This window comes from Heterodontus francisci, chromosome 7, assembly GCF_036365525.1.
Source record: "Heterodontus francisci isolate sHetFra1 chromosome 7, sHetFra1.hap1, whole genome shotgun sequence".
Classification (NCBI taxonomy): domain Eukaryota; kingdom Metazoa; phylum Chordata; class Chondrichthyes; order Heterodontiformes; family Heterodontidae; genus Heterodontus; species Heterodontus francisci.
In genome coordinates, this window is record NC_090377.1 from 59,661,977 (window position 1) to 59,677,244 (window position 15,268).

At 42.9% G+C, this 15,268-nt stretch overlaps 1 protein-coding gene across 2 annotated transcripts in view; it reads left to right on the forward strand.

The window, feature by feature from the left end:
• Positions 1-15,268, forward strand: part of ly75 (lymphocyte antigen 75) — a 151,735-nt gene that overhangs the window by 69,333 nt on the left and 67,134 nt on the right. For both annotated transcript variants that reach the window (XM_068035268.1, XM_068035269.1), the window contains exons 14-15: positions 6,474-6,555; positions 7,444-7,515. In XM_068035268.1, coding sequence (XP_067891369.1) covers positions 6,474-6,555; positions 7,444-7,515 — 154 coding nt within the window. The remainder of the gene's footprint in view (positions 1-6,473; positions 6,556-7,443; positions 7,516-15,268) is intronic.

Here is a 15,268-nt window from a genome sequence, read left to right on the forward strand (position 1 = left end):
CTGATGATAGAGAGTAGGCTGATGGGGCGGTAATTGGCCGGGTTGGAATTGTCCTGCTTTTTATGTACAGGACATACCTGGGCAATTTTCCACATTGCAGGGTCGATGCCAGTGTTGTAGCTGTACTGGAACAGCTTGACTAGGGGCACGGCAAGTTCTGGAGCACAGGTCTTCAGTACTATTGCCGGAATATTGTCAGGGCCCATAGTTTTTGCAGTATCCAGTGCCTTCAGTTGTTTCTTGATATCACGCGAAGTGAATCGAATTGGCTGAAGTCTGGCATCTGTGATGCTGGGGACTTCAGGAGGAGGCCGGGATGGATCATCAACTCGGCACTTCTGGCTGAAGATTGTTGCAAATGCTTCAGCCTTAACTTTCACACTGATGTGCTGGGCTCCCCCATCATTGAGGATGGGGATATTTGTGGAGCTACCTCCTACAGCTAGTTGTTTAATTGTCCTCCACCATTCACGGCTGGATGTGGCAGGACTGCAGAGCTTAGATCTGATCCGTTGGTTATGGGATCGCTTAGCTCTGTCTATCGCATGCTGCTTAGTTTGGTATGCAAGTAGTCCTGTGTTGTAGCTTCACCAGGTTGACTCCTCATTTTATGGTATGCCTGGTGCTGCTCCTGGCATGCCCTCCTGCGCTCTTCATTGAACCAGGGTTGGTCTCCTGGCTTGATGGTAATGGTAAAGTGGGGGATATGCCGGGCCATGAGGTTACAGATTGTGGTTGAGTACAATTCTGTTGCTGCTGATGGCCCACAGCGCCTCATGGATGCCCAGTTTTGCATTGCTGGATCTGTTCGAAATCTATCCCATTTAGCACGGTGATAGTGCCACACAACACGATGGTGGGTATCCTCAATGTGAAGGCGGAACTTCGTCTCCACAAGGACTATGCGGTGATCACTCCTACCAATACTGTCATGGACAGAAGCATCTGCGGCAGGCAGATTGGTGAGTACGATGTCAAGTATGTTTTTCCCTCGTGTTGGTTCCCCCACCACCTGCCGCAGACCCAGTCTAGCAGGTATGTCCTTTCGGACTCTGCCAGCTCTGTCAGTAGTGGTGCTACCGAGCCACTCTTGGTGATGGACATTGGACATTGAAGTCCCCCACCCAGAGTACCTTTTGTTCCTTTGCCACCCTCAGTGCTTCCTCCAAGTGGTGTTCAATATGGAGGAGTACTAAGTCATCGGCTGAGGGAGGGCGGTAGGTGGTAATCAGTAGGAGGTTACCTTGCCCATCTTTGACCTGATGCCATGAGACTCCATGGGGTCCGGAGTCGATGTTGAGGACTTCCAGGATGACTCCCTCCCTACTGTATACCACTGTACCACCACCTCTTATGGGTCCGCCCTGCCAGTGGGACAGGACATACCCGGGGATGGTGATGGCAGTGTCTGGGACATAGTTTTTATGGTATGGTTTTGTGAGTATGACTATGTCAGGCTGTTGCTTGACTGGTCTGTGGGACAGCTCTCCCAACTTTGGCACAAGCCCCCAGATGTTAGTAAGGAGGACTTTGCAGGGTCGACAGGGCTGGCTTTGCCTTTGTCGTTCCCGGTGCCCAGGTCGATGCCGGGTGGTCCGTCCGGTTTCATTCTTTTTTATTGACTTCGTAGCGGTTCGATACAACTGAGTGGCTTGCTAGGCCATTTCAGAGGGCATGTAAGAGTTAACCACATTGCTGTGGGTCTGGAGTCACATGTAGGCCAGAGAAATACCCTGGGTCTCTGGGTTACTAGTCCAGTGATACTACCACTGCGCCACCGCCTACCCCTAGCTGTGCTAATGGGAAGTTAGCACTTAGAGGGGTGGAAAAAATGTATTAACTTGAATTTTTGAATGTTGCTGGAGAGGATTTTTTTTTGTGGTATTCATTTTAGCCTGATTTTATTTTCATAGACTTGGTGCAAAGAGTTTTAACATTGCAACATCAAAAAAAAGAAATGTAAATTTGGTCCATAGATTGCAATCAGAACATCTTTATGCAATCTACTCCTGAATTAAAATTGACTTAATTAAAATTATTAGATTTAATTTTCTATGTTACTTCAACTTTGTGTTACTTATGCTGCATAATTCAAATTATTTGATAATACAAATTTTTGTGGCAAGAAATTGATTTCAAATTATCAGGTGTAGACTATATCTGGTCTTCAGAGGAAGACAGAGAGCAAAGGAGAAGTGATGGGCAGGTGAAATGGCACTAGAAGTGGACAGTTCAAACCCCCTGTTAGCCTCGAACCCAGATATACAGGCAAAGGCAACTTTTTAACCTGGATTTGTTGGAACTCTTGCCCTTGTGCACTGCATTCGAGTGGACAAATTGTGACCAGAGTTTTGCTGAATGTTAAAACTCCACCATAGGAATGGCACAACTAGTGGTTATCATAGTTCCCATAGCATTCAAATTTTCTGCATGAGGTTCACTCCAAGTGATTGGATGTAGCATGCTGCTGGTTACTGCCTTATTTGTCGGAACAAACAACTATATCAAATGTCCCATGGACACCAGGCCACTGCATGAGACAGCATTGCGCCTCTTTACAAGGGTTTCCGATTGCGGGACATCATTGGTCAAGGACCATACAAAGCCACTTATTATGAATTGCACTACCAACATGCAGTTTGGCAGTGATGATCAGCACAGGAATATGTGGGTTAATGCCAGCTTCCTAGGCAGCAGCTATGAGTCATTTTAAGGCAATCCATCCTTCCACCATTAATTCATTTGCAAAGTAGAGTATGAAGTTGGCTCCTCAGAAACCAAGGCTACTGCTTTCCCACCTTGGTTCATAACACCTATGTGACGGCCTTGAACAGTTGTTGAGCGCAGACATAATGCAGTGTATGTAGTGAGTGACCATGATCTCGGCACCTTGAAATAGTGCTTCAGAATTTTGATACAACTGGGGATGTTCTGCAATACACCTCATTCAAATTGTCTAGGATCATCATCTGTCTGCTGTAGACTTTGTTTTCCATGCAATAAGGCATAATCATAAAGTCCCTGTAAACAGAGGACACTCTGTCTAGGCAAGAACACAAAAAAGAGCAGGCAGAATTGGACAGTCCCGATTATGGAGACTGTTAGAGTAACAATACCTGCATGCAAAAGAGATGCCATGACTTGCCTGCCTTGGAGTGTGGGTGGATGGGTTCTGCTGTGGATTTCCCTGGAGTTCCCACACTTCTCCAGGATGTGGTAGTGTGAATCTGTCATAAATCATTTTTTTCTCTTCTCATGGGATGTGTGTGTCACTGGCAAGGGCAGTATTTGTTGGCCATCTCTAATTGCCCTAGAACTGAGAGGCTTGCTAGGCCATTTTAGAGGGCAGTTAAGAGTCAACCACACATTGCTGTGGTTCTGGAGTCACATGTAGGCCAGAGCACATATGGATGACAGATTCCCTTCCCTAAAAGACATTAGCGAATCATTGGGTATTTATGACAATTGATCGTTCATGGCTTTCAATTCCAGATTTTTATTAATTAATTGGATTTATTGATTTAATTGAATTTAAATTCCACCAGCTGCCATGGTAGGATTTGAACCCATGTCCCCAGGACATTAGCCTGGACTTCTGGATTACCAGTCCAGTGACTGTTTTAAAATTCTTTTTATGGGGATGTGGCTTCGTTGGCTCGGCCAGCATTTATTGCCCATCCCTAATTGCCCTTGAGAAGGTGGTGTTGAGACGGCTTCTTGAACCGCTGCAGTCCATGTGGTGTAGGTACACCCACAGTGCTGTTAGGAAGGGAGTTCCAGGATCTTGACCCCACAACCGTGAAGTAACAGCAATATAGTTCCAAGTCAGGATGGTGTGAGGCTTGGAGGGGAGCTTGCGGATGGTGGTGTTCCCATGCATCTGCTGCCCTTGTCCTTCCAGGTGGTACAGGTCCCGGGTTTGGTAGGAGGAGCTTTGGTGCATTGCTGCAGTGCGTCCTGTAGATGCTACATACTGCTGCCACTGTGCATCGGTGGTGGAGGGAGTGAATGGCACCCCATCCACAAACAATCAAGCGGGCTGCTTTGTCCTGGATGGTGTCGAGCTTCTTGAGTGTTGTTGGAGCTGCACCCATCCAGGCAAGTGGAGAGTATTCAATCACACTCCTGACTTGTGCCTTGTAGATGGTGGACAGGCTTTGGGGAGTCAGAAGGTGAGTTACTCGCCTCAGGATTCCTAGTTTCTGACCTGCTCTGGTAGCCACGGTATTTATATGGCTACACCAGTTCAGTTTCTGGTCAATGGTAACCCTCAGGATGTTGATAGTGGTGTACTGCTCCATACTAGCCTTTAGCTGTTGTAATTAGATTGGCTATGTCTTCAATTACTGCCATAAATGTTCTGTGCTCAGAGAATTTCTCTTTCAAATCTCGTGGCTTCTTCAGAGAACAGAAGAATCATTTATTCAAATGCTTTTATTACAATTCTTCGATTGTAGCTAGCTTGACAATCCTTTACACAGTATTGACCTTCACTGTAAGCTTTGATGCCATGTAGTAAGTCAGGGAATAAATGAGCTTGATAAGAAAATGAGAAGGATGGTACTATCGCTATAGTTGGAGAGGCCTTCTACTTCTGCATTCCTCACTTGCTCAAACTCAAGGTTGTCAAATATTTAGAGAGTAGTCAGTTCAAAATCAATCTATCCATCCTTGGATGTGAATCGATCCATCTGGGTTTATTCACACCTGTTATTTATGCTGCAAACACAAAATGATGTGCAAAGTTCCAATTATCTGAAGCACAGACAGTGAGAGCCATGTTGTATCCATTTCAGTAACCTTATGTGTGCATGTACTTTGTAGTTACAGGTGATAGGAATCCCATTAAGGATATGAATTATGTAGAATGACATAACCCACGCACAAAAGCAGGGAATTCAGCCCAACTAGTCTCTACCAGTGTTTACACTTCATACAAGACTTCTTGATCAATGAATAAAGAAAAGATCATACTGAAGACCTTTTCTCACAGTTTCAAATGCACTACAATGCATTGGCCACTCTTGCTACCTGTCATTACAAAATATGTGTTTGTACACTTCTGAGATGATCCTTCAGATAAAAATATATTAAACTTGAAATTGTCACATTATTTTCAGCTAGTTAAGCAGCATAATATTGAGCTACTTTTGAATGAGTATTCAGTTAACTTTGGGCTGCAAATCTATTTTAATTTCTGGAAACCTGGACACCAAGGGAAAGTAGAGTCGCAGAAGCCTGCCAAAGGAGTGAAACACTGCCCTAGACTGTACAATGGTGTATTAGAAGATGGTGCTTTTAAGTTAAATTATTCACCTGAAGCATTCTATGCACGAGTATTCGTTTTTAATAATGGTATATAAATAGATGTTGTACTGATTTTGTCTTTCATTATACTGAGTGGTTTTATCTACGATACAACAAAGCATCTTATGAATCGGATTGAACATCGTTTTGCCTCGTGGTATGCAAGGGCACAACAGTGAAGCTCCGTTGTATTCGGCATCGGATTTTTGTCTTGCACAAGTGTTCTCCTTAAAATCTCTTTGGCAGATCAAGTTAACACGAGACAAGAGCATGCTTGATTTGATTCATGAGATTATATTTTATTCTACAAAGAAAAAACTTCACTGAACTTCACTCTGGGTTTCTGGGCTTGTGTTTGGGAGGGATAGAGTGGCTACCATGTGTAAAGGGGGGCTAGGGACACAATGCAGAGGGGCTTGATTGCTTTTGTTGCTTTCGTTGCTGTGGCATACCTGGTTAGTGATACGCATTGTTGACTGTACATTATTTAAATGTAAGAAATGGAGTTCAATGTGGAGAAGCTTGGGGCTATCAACTTTGAGTCTGAGAGAGACAAATTAAAGTTCTTAATGATGAGAGACTGGGACCCTTGGCGGAGGAAAGGGGTTCAGGTGTTCGTGTACACAAATTAGTAAAGTTAGTGCACAGGTACAAAAGTAATCAAAAAGGCATACAGTGCAAATTCACCAAGAGGATGCCAGGACATAAAGGGTTAAATTCTAAGGACCGGTTGCATAAACTTGGCTTGTATTCTGTTGAATTTAGAAGGTTGGGGTGATCTACATATTTAAAATCAGTAAGCGATTCGATATGGTAAATGCGGAGAAACTACATACTGGCGGGGGCGGAGTCCAAAACTAGGACAAATCTTAACTTTAAAGCTAGGCCATTTAGGATTGAAATCAGGCAGCATCTTTTCAAACAAAGTGCAGTTTGGAACTTACTCTGCAAAAGACTGGATGCTGGGTCAATTGAAATTTTGAGGATTGAGATTGATAGATTTTGTTAATAACAGTTTTGAGGGAAATGGAATGTAAGAAGGTAAATGTAGTTGAGGTACAGATCAACCATGATCTAATAGAATGCTAACAGGCTCAAGGGACTGAATGGCCTTCTCCTGTTATATGTTCTTAAGCCTGTTGTGCTGTTCACTTTTCCCTTTACAGTGATGAACGTTGGTTTTGGGTTGGATTAAACAAGAGAAATCCAGATTCCAAAGGCTCTTGGGAATGGAGTGACAGCAGGCCGGTAAATATTTCATCTCTTGCTGCTTAACAGATTTTGTTTGTTTATAAACCTAATTAGAAGTCCAGTGTTGCATCAAAATCCTTCAGAGGGTTTCTCTTTGCAAGTATGTTCTAATGTTTTATTCCTACTGTGATTTGCTAATTTTGCCTTTTCATCTGGGACTCATAATTTCAGAGTTTTTTCAGTACTGAGGTCAACTTCATTCATTTGAATAGCTCAGTGTAATCATAGAACTGAGGCCACAAGTGTATCTAAATTGTTTTTACTATATCCACAGTATTGTGGAGTGATGTCTACATTGTGACAAACTAACTTCTGTTGTAAAATAATAATAGTGATGGCAGTTTTGATTTGGCACTGACATGAATAACCACTGAAGTTGAATTTTAAAAGAAATGCATCCCTCAAGATATAAGGAGGTGAGGTTGAGAAAAAGATTCAGCTCGCTAGATTCCTTTGGTTGTCCATTATGCTTTTCTGGACTCAAAACAGTCCATACAGAATTGGTACACCTTTTGTTCTTTGTTGAGTTGGCACTTTGTTCATCTTTTAAAAATTCTTCATTAATGCACCATGCCAACTTGTTCCAATAGTTCACAACTTGAAATTTAAAATATACAACTGGTGCACCTGTACCTGTCACCAATGTAACCTCATATTAAATTCAACCAGTGTGTCTTTTCATGGTATATATTTCTGAGCCATTATTCACTTCTTGTACTTATTAGAGGTAATTTTGCAAACCCAACAGGGAGCCACCCCCATGGAGAGCATGGGTCAGAGACTCCTCTCGCTGATCTGGCCTATGTATGATTTGTTGCTGCCCACTGAGAGCGCATTACCTGAATAATCTTTGCCAGATATGTTCTAATCTTTTATCTTTGATAGGTTTCCTTGGTGATGTTACCCTTTGAGTTTAAAGAAGATGATTATTCTGTCAGAGATTGTGGTGCATTTCAGGTGAGATTCAAACTCTTTTCTGGAATTCAACATTTTTTTTTCATTTGTTCAAGATATGTTGTGACGCTAGCAAAGCTACATTTATTGCCCATCCCTTTTTACCCTAAGAAGATGATAGTGAACCTTCTGCTTCAATTGTTGTAGTCCTTATCCTGTGTTAAATCAGGAATTCCAGAATTTTGACGAAACAACAATGTAGGAACAGCGTCTAGATTCACCTCAGGATGGTATGATTTGGAAGTGAACTTCAAGATGATGATCCCGTAAACATGCTGTTGTTCTTCTCAGTGATAAAGGTCACAAGACAGGGAGGTACTCTTTAAGTAAGCTTGGTGAGTTGCTACAGGACATTCTGTAGCTAGCTTATGCTGTAACCACAGTACACGAACTGTCGAGGGGATAGATAAGAGTTCAGTGACAGAGGCACTGGTCAAGTACACTGCTTAATCCTTAATGGTATTGAGTTTCTTGAGCATTGTTATAGCTGCACCCATCCATTTGAGTAGTGAATATTCCATTACACACCTCACTTGATTGTGGAGAGGCTTTAAGAACATAGAACATAAGTAGGAATGGGAGTGGGCCATTCCACCCCTCAAGCCTGCTCCGCCATTCAATAAGATCATGGTTGATCAGATTGTGGCCATAACTCAGCTTTCCCGTCTGCCCCCCATAATCCCTGACTCCCTCGTAAATCCAAAAATCTATCTAACTCCGCCTTGAATATATTCAATGACCAAGCTTCCACTGCTCTCTGAGGAAAGAAAATTCAAAAGATTAACAACCCTCAGAGAAGAAATTCCTCCTCATCTCCATCTTATATAGGAGACCCCTTATTTTAAAACTGTGCCCCCTAGTTCTAGACTCTCCCATTAGCAGAAAACATTCCCTTGGCATCTACCCTGTCATGTCCCCTCAGAATCTTGTATGTTTCAATAAGATTACCTCTCATTCTTCTAAACTCCAGTAAATATAGGCCCAACCTGCTCAATGTATCCTCAAGAGAACCCTTTCATCCCAGGAATCAACCTAGTGAACTGTCTCTGAACCGCTTCCAAAGTAAGTACATCCCTCAAGTAAGGAGACCAAACACCGTACTTTAGGTGCGGTCTCGCCAAATCCCTGTATATAGTAGCAAGACTTCCCTATTTTTATACTCCCCCGCCCCCGCTTGTAATAAATGCCAACATTTGCCTTTCTAATTACTTGCTGTACCTGCATGCTAACCTTTTGTGATTCATGTACAAGGACATCCAGATCCCTCTACCACAGCATTCTGCAGTCTCTCTCCATGTAAGTAATCAGCTTTTCTATTCTGCCTATCCAAGTGAATAACCTCAAATTTTCCCACATTATACTCTATCTGCAAAATTTTTGCCCAGTCACTTAACCTATTGATATCTCTCTGCGGACACTTGGTGACATCCTCATAACTTGCTTTCCTGCCTATCTTTGAATTATCAGAAAATTTGACTACAATACACTGTCTCTTCTTCCAAGTCATTAATATAGATTGCAAATAGTTGAGGCTCCAGCACTATTCCCTGTGGCACCCCACTAGTTAGTCGGCCAACCGTCTATCCATACTAATATATTGCCCCCCAAAACCATGAGCTCTTATCTTGTGTAGTAATCTTTTTTATGTGGCACCTTATCAAATGCCTTTTGGAAATCCAAATACACTGGCCAGATTTTATGTGGCCCTCGGAGGCGGGGGGAGCACGTAGTATTGTGACTGATGGCGGGAGTGCGGAGGGCCCGTTACCAAGCGATCTTCTCAGGTGGGATAGGCCAACCCTCCCAGAGGCCAAGTGAGGCCCTTAAGTGGGCTATTAGCCCTGCAATCTTACCATGGCAGGGGATGCCTGTGCCACATCAGGAGGACACCTTGTAAAACTAGGGCACCCTCCCTGTGGGCTTTGGGGGCGGGGAGAGGTTCTTTCTTTTGCAGGAAATCTGTGGCCCATGGAGGACCCCTGCTGGAACCAGTTTAACCCCCCCCCCCTCCCTAAATTGCATGCCCACCCTCTCGCCCATTGCCGGGGCCTTCCGAACCCATCGCACTTACCTTGGGTCTGGGGTTCCAACACTGGGCCTGGGTCTGAGGTCTGTGCAGTACTGGCAGTGGCCACCATTCCTGGGGGCGCTGCAGATACTGCTGAGCTGCCAGCCCTCTGTTTGGCCAGCAGCTCTCAGAGGCGGGATCCCCGTCTTTAAAGCGACAGGGATCCGAGTTTCTGAAACTTAGATTTAAAAAGTCTGGAAGATCACTCTGTGGGGGTGGGGGGAGGTGGGGAAACGGGTGCATAAAAAGGCCAAGGTGGACTTTCCCCTGCCTTTTCAGCTCAGCGCTGGGAGCCCTGCCTACGATACAAAATGCAGCCAACTATACCTACTGGTTCCCCTTTATCCACCCTGCTTGTTATATCCGCAAAGAACGCTAATAAATTTATCAAACATGATCTCCTTTTCATAAAATGTTGTTGACTGTCTGATTGCATTATGTTTTCTAAATGTCCTGCTACTACTTCCTTAATAATGGATTCTAGCATTTTCCCAATGACAGATGTTAGGCTAACTGCCCTATAGCTTCCTGCTTTCTGTTTCCACCCCTTTCCTGAATAGAAGTCTAACACTTGCGGTTTTCCAAGCTGCTGGGACCTTGCAAGAATTTAGGGAACTTTGGAAGATTGCAGATCCTAGGAGCAGGCCATCAGGTCAGCCTTTAGTCCCATGAGTTTTCCGAGTATTTTTTCTCTCGTGATGATGGTTAAGTTCCTCCCTTTTTTCTTAACCCCCTGCTTTTCTACCATTATTGGGATGCTTTTAATATCTTCTACTGTGAAGGCAGATAAAAACTATTTGTTCAAAGTCTCTGCCACTTCCTTGTTTCCCATTACTAATTCGCCAGTTTCATCCTCTAAGCGACCAATGTTTGCTTTAGCTACTGTTTTCCTTTTTACATATTTGTAGAAGCTTTTACTGTCTTGTTTGTATAATTTTTGTTAGTTACTCTGACAGTCTAATTTCTCCCCTTTTTTAAGTCCTCTAATTTCTAAAATGTTCCCAATCTTCTGGTTTACCATTAATCTTTGCAGCATTGTACACCTTTTCTTTCAATTTGATACCATCCTTAACTTCCTTAGTTAGCCATGGATGGTGGTGCATCCTTCTCAGTCTTTCTTTCTCAATGGAATATGTCTTTTTTGAAAGTTATGAAATATCTCCTTAAATGTCGGCCACTGCTTCTCTACTGTCTTTGCCTTTTTACTTTTTTTTTCCCCAGTCTACTTTACCTAACTCTGTCTTCACACCCTTGTAATTGTCTTCTTTAAGTTTAAATTTAAGGCACTAGTTTCAGACCCAATCTTCTCACCCTCAACTGAATGTGAAATTCATCATGCCATGATCACTCAAAGATCCTTTACTATGTGGTCATTTGTTAATCCTGTCTCAATACACATTACCAGGTCTAAAATAGCCTTATCCCTGGTTGGTTCCACACGTATTGTTCTAAGAAGCTGTCCCGAATACACTATGAACTCATTCTCCAGGCTACCTTTGCCAATTTGATGTGTCCAATCTATATGAAAATTAAAATTGTCCATGATTATTGCAATACCTTTCCTACAAGCCCCCATTATTTCTTGATTTATATTCTGTCCTACAGTGCAGCTACTGTTAGGGGGCCTATCAACTACTCCCACCAGTGACTTTCCTTTGCTATTTCTTGTCTCCACCCAAACTGATTCTATATGCTGGTATGGGTTGTTTCATCATTTGGAGGAGTTGAAAATGGTGTTGAACATTGTAGAACCATTCACAAATAACCCCATTTCTGATCTTAAGACAGAAGAAAGTCCCTGAAGCTGCAGAAGTTGATTTGGCCAAGAACATTGCCCTGGGGAGCTCCCGCAGAGATGTTGTGGGCTGTGATGATTAGCCCCTGATATTCACAACTATCTTCCTGTGTAGGGTATGACTGTAGCCACTGCAAAGTATTCCTCTTAACTGCAGATAACCTCAGTTTTGCTTGGCCCCCTTTAGTGTCATACTCTGTTAAATGCTGACTTAATGTCAATTGTTTTTGCCTTTTGGATTCCTTTTAGTTGCAATTTGATTGTTGTGTTACTTCCTGCTGAATCTTTGCACTATATCACATTACATTAGATTTCTCCCGACTCTTTTCACACAACAGTCTTGCTGACAGCTACAGTTTGATTTTCAGTAAATAAATGCTGGTAATGAAGTCCTTTTGAGGATTTTACTTATACTGATAGAATTGGAGGAGGAAGAAATGTGTGAAAAAAGCAAATAACAGCTGGAATGATTAGTCTGACAGTCACTGACAGCACATTTACAAAGGTTGCTAATCCAAGCCTTTTCCCAGTAGTTCTGTACAGTTGTGCATGGTATAGTAGCCCAATAAACAACCAATGTCTCTATTACCAGCCATGTTCTATGTTAACCTAGCTGCATGACCATCCCATTTGATGCTAACTATTCCTTTCTGTAAGTGAACTGTCATGGCAATAAGTGTAACAAGGTTTTTTTTTCCTTCTTGCTGTGTGGCCAATGTTTAGTACCAATCAATTGTTATATCTCCAACGTGTTCTTGGCTAGCATTGCAACATCAGCTAATATCCTGCCCACGCGTGTTTCAAACAGGCGACTGCTGAATTAGTCATCATAACCAACAGTTCAATCATTTTTCCCAAGTCTCGTCATCCTTCTCAGCATTAACAACTCCCATTATATAACCGTTTTAATGTAATAAAATGGCCCAAGGTGCTTCACTGGCATTGCCAAACAAAAATTTGACATTGAACTACATCAGGAGATGTTCGGACATGTGGCCAAAAGCTTGGTCAAAGAAGTAGATTTTTAAGGAGCATCTTGGAGGAGACGAGCAAGGTAGAGAGACGGAGGATTCCAGAGTTTATGGCTTTGTCTGTTAAAGGCATGTAAAGAGATGGAGAAGTTTAGGGAGGGATTCCAGAGTTTAGGGTTATGTCAGCTGAAGGCATGGGTCCAGCGGATAGTGATTTTAAATTGGGGGTGCACAAGAGGTCAGAATCAGAGGAGCACAGACAGCTTCCCAATGTGATGAGACAGCTGCATTTGGCCAAGTGTAGGTTGTCATTAATGCCAGCCATCCAAGCAGTAGGTTCCTGCCCATTTTTTTCCATTAACATTTCTCCCTCTTCACCTGTGCACTGTCTCCACCACTGCTACCTGCTCAAGATTTTAACTGTATTCTCCAGAGTATGTGCTGCTCTGTTAGTATTTTCAAACTTCAGTGAGAGAAACAGAAGATGCTGTGTGCTGCTGCCTCCCCCTGACACTATTGTACAGAGAGACAGCACTTTCACGACTGCAGCGACAGAAAAGGGGCTATTGTTAGAATGCAGGCTGCAAGAAATATTTTTACATAGACTTGACATTGCAATATGCTTTGTTAAGAAAGTGATTCTTTTTTTGTTAAAAATACTTTTAAAGGAATTTATGGTTAAGCTGTATAAATGTTGGACCAGCTTTTTTTTTTAAAGGAAGACATCAAGAGGACTGAGGGAGCCAGATTGGCAACAGTGTTGCTGGTTGTCACGTGGCTCGGATTAGGGATGGGCAATAAATGCTGGCCTAGCCAGCGACGCTCAGATCCCATGAATAAATTTGTTTTTAAATACTTCAAACAGAAACCCTGGCAACGGGCATGAAAGTGACGAGCGCTCCTTTGATTGGGCAAGACCAGTAGTAACAGAGAACACCTGGGATGGGCAGAAAAACTGAATAGCTCTTTGGTTGTGAGTCAGTGTGTGTGTGTGTGGTTTCCCCTTCTGGAAGGAGATAAATGTCAAGTGCTGCTGAAGTGTCAAAAAAGGACAAAAGAAAGAGAATTCCAAGGAAGAACAGAAAACTACAACCCAACTTGCTTTTCTGCACTTCCCTAAAAGATTCTGTGAAGTCCACTCTGTCGATTTCAGCTTGTTTCCTGTATTTGAGAAAAGGCCTGCTAAATTACGTTTCAATGCCACCTGAAGAGAAGAATTCTGGAAGTGACCTGTATGCGTGTTCTCAGAGGTGTGCCAGTTTGGTGCTGTGTGTCTCATCAATTTTCATCAGGGCTGGGCAAGTGATCTGCCCGGATGTGTTGTTTTTGTCTGTAATAGAGCTCTGATCTTAAATTCCTTTGGTTTTATCTTTTTGGTTAACCGATGTTTGTGTGTTTGTGTGTGTTTGTGTGTGTTTGTGTGTGTTTGTGTGTGTGTGAAGGGACTAAGGTAAAAAGAGACTTTAAAGTTTGGTTAAGGTGGAAAGGGGACTTTTTAGTGTTGGATTTTCAAAAATTTGATCTGTTTGATATTGTTTTACTTCATTACTAGTTAAGACTTGTTTTATGATAAACTGATAATTTTGTTGTTCAGTAAGGAAACCTGGTTAGTGTGATTTATTCTGGGGGAAATACTGTATCTGATTGACTGTTTCAGTAAGTAGGAATTTTTTTTTTAATGTTGTGACCTGTGGAGAGGAGGGACTGAATTAACAGTGTCTTCCTCCCGCTTCGGTCGCAACGTGTATGATTTTATATTAGTGTGGGGGTGTGTGAGAAAAGAGATGACTTAAGTGTAGGATAGTTGTAGGCTGTATAGGCAAGGTGCAATGCAGTCCTCTGCGGAGGTGCCTTGGAGATCCTTTGGAATTCTCTTCCCCAGGGAGTAGTGGAGGCTCGATCATTTAATATATTCAAGGCTGTGTTGGACAGATTTATGATCTACAAGGGAGTCGAGGGTTATGGGGGGGAGGCGGTGGAGAGGTGGCAAGAAAATGGAGTTTAGGCCACAATCAAATCAGCCATGATCTATTGAATGGTAGAGTAGACTCAAGGGGGCCGAATGGCCTGCTCCTGTTTCTTATATTATGTTCAAGCACTTTGCCAGCCTTTCTATACCTGCCACATACAGCTGCACATTTACTTTTTAAGCTATCAAACAAGACTTTGGTGCTGTACAACATACCAATGACTGCATTTCATGTGTCTACAGGCAGTTTCTTTTCACTTCATTTTTGCTTGGCACTTGTTTGTGCCTCACCCCCACCAAACAACCTTGTTAGCAAAAGCTGATAAATACTGTGAATCATTTTGAACCTTTCTACAGACTTGAACAGTATTTGGTCCCAAAGCCAGTTACTTAGCTTTAAGTGGCCACATTCCTTTAAATTTGAGATGCTAGCCATATTTTCCACATCCCAGCTAAGTTATCTTCCATCTGAAGGCCAATGGTAAGCTGGCATTTCATGGTGATTATTTAAATGATTTGACCCTGGAAAATTGTGAACAATCAACCCTATGGGTTTTGGTTAATTTTGGCTGGCAGCTAGCCATTTGCCAAGATTGCAAAATTGACCTTTTGATGTTTTGAGAGAGAAATTGTGCAGAATTCAAACCCGCCCCGCACTCCCCCCCCCCAATCCCAACGACACCATGTGAATTTTGTGGAATGGCCTTACTGCCTGCCAGAAGCTAGCATTTTGGGGCCATTTGCAGGTTTGGCCCCACTTAACTGCATCCAGGGAGCTGTGGCGCCAGGCGGGTGCTTTGCTGCAACTTATTGGTTGTGGGTGCTCCAAAAATCCTACTTAAGTGGTATTCACAACACTACGCTGACCCGGTCATCAGGTTAGAACTTGGAGGTGGGAGGGGAACTGCCCAAGGACAGCCAGTCCCACTGAAGGTAGGCACAAGTCAGCAGTG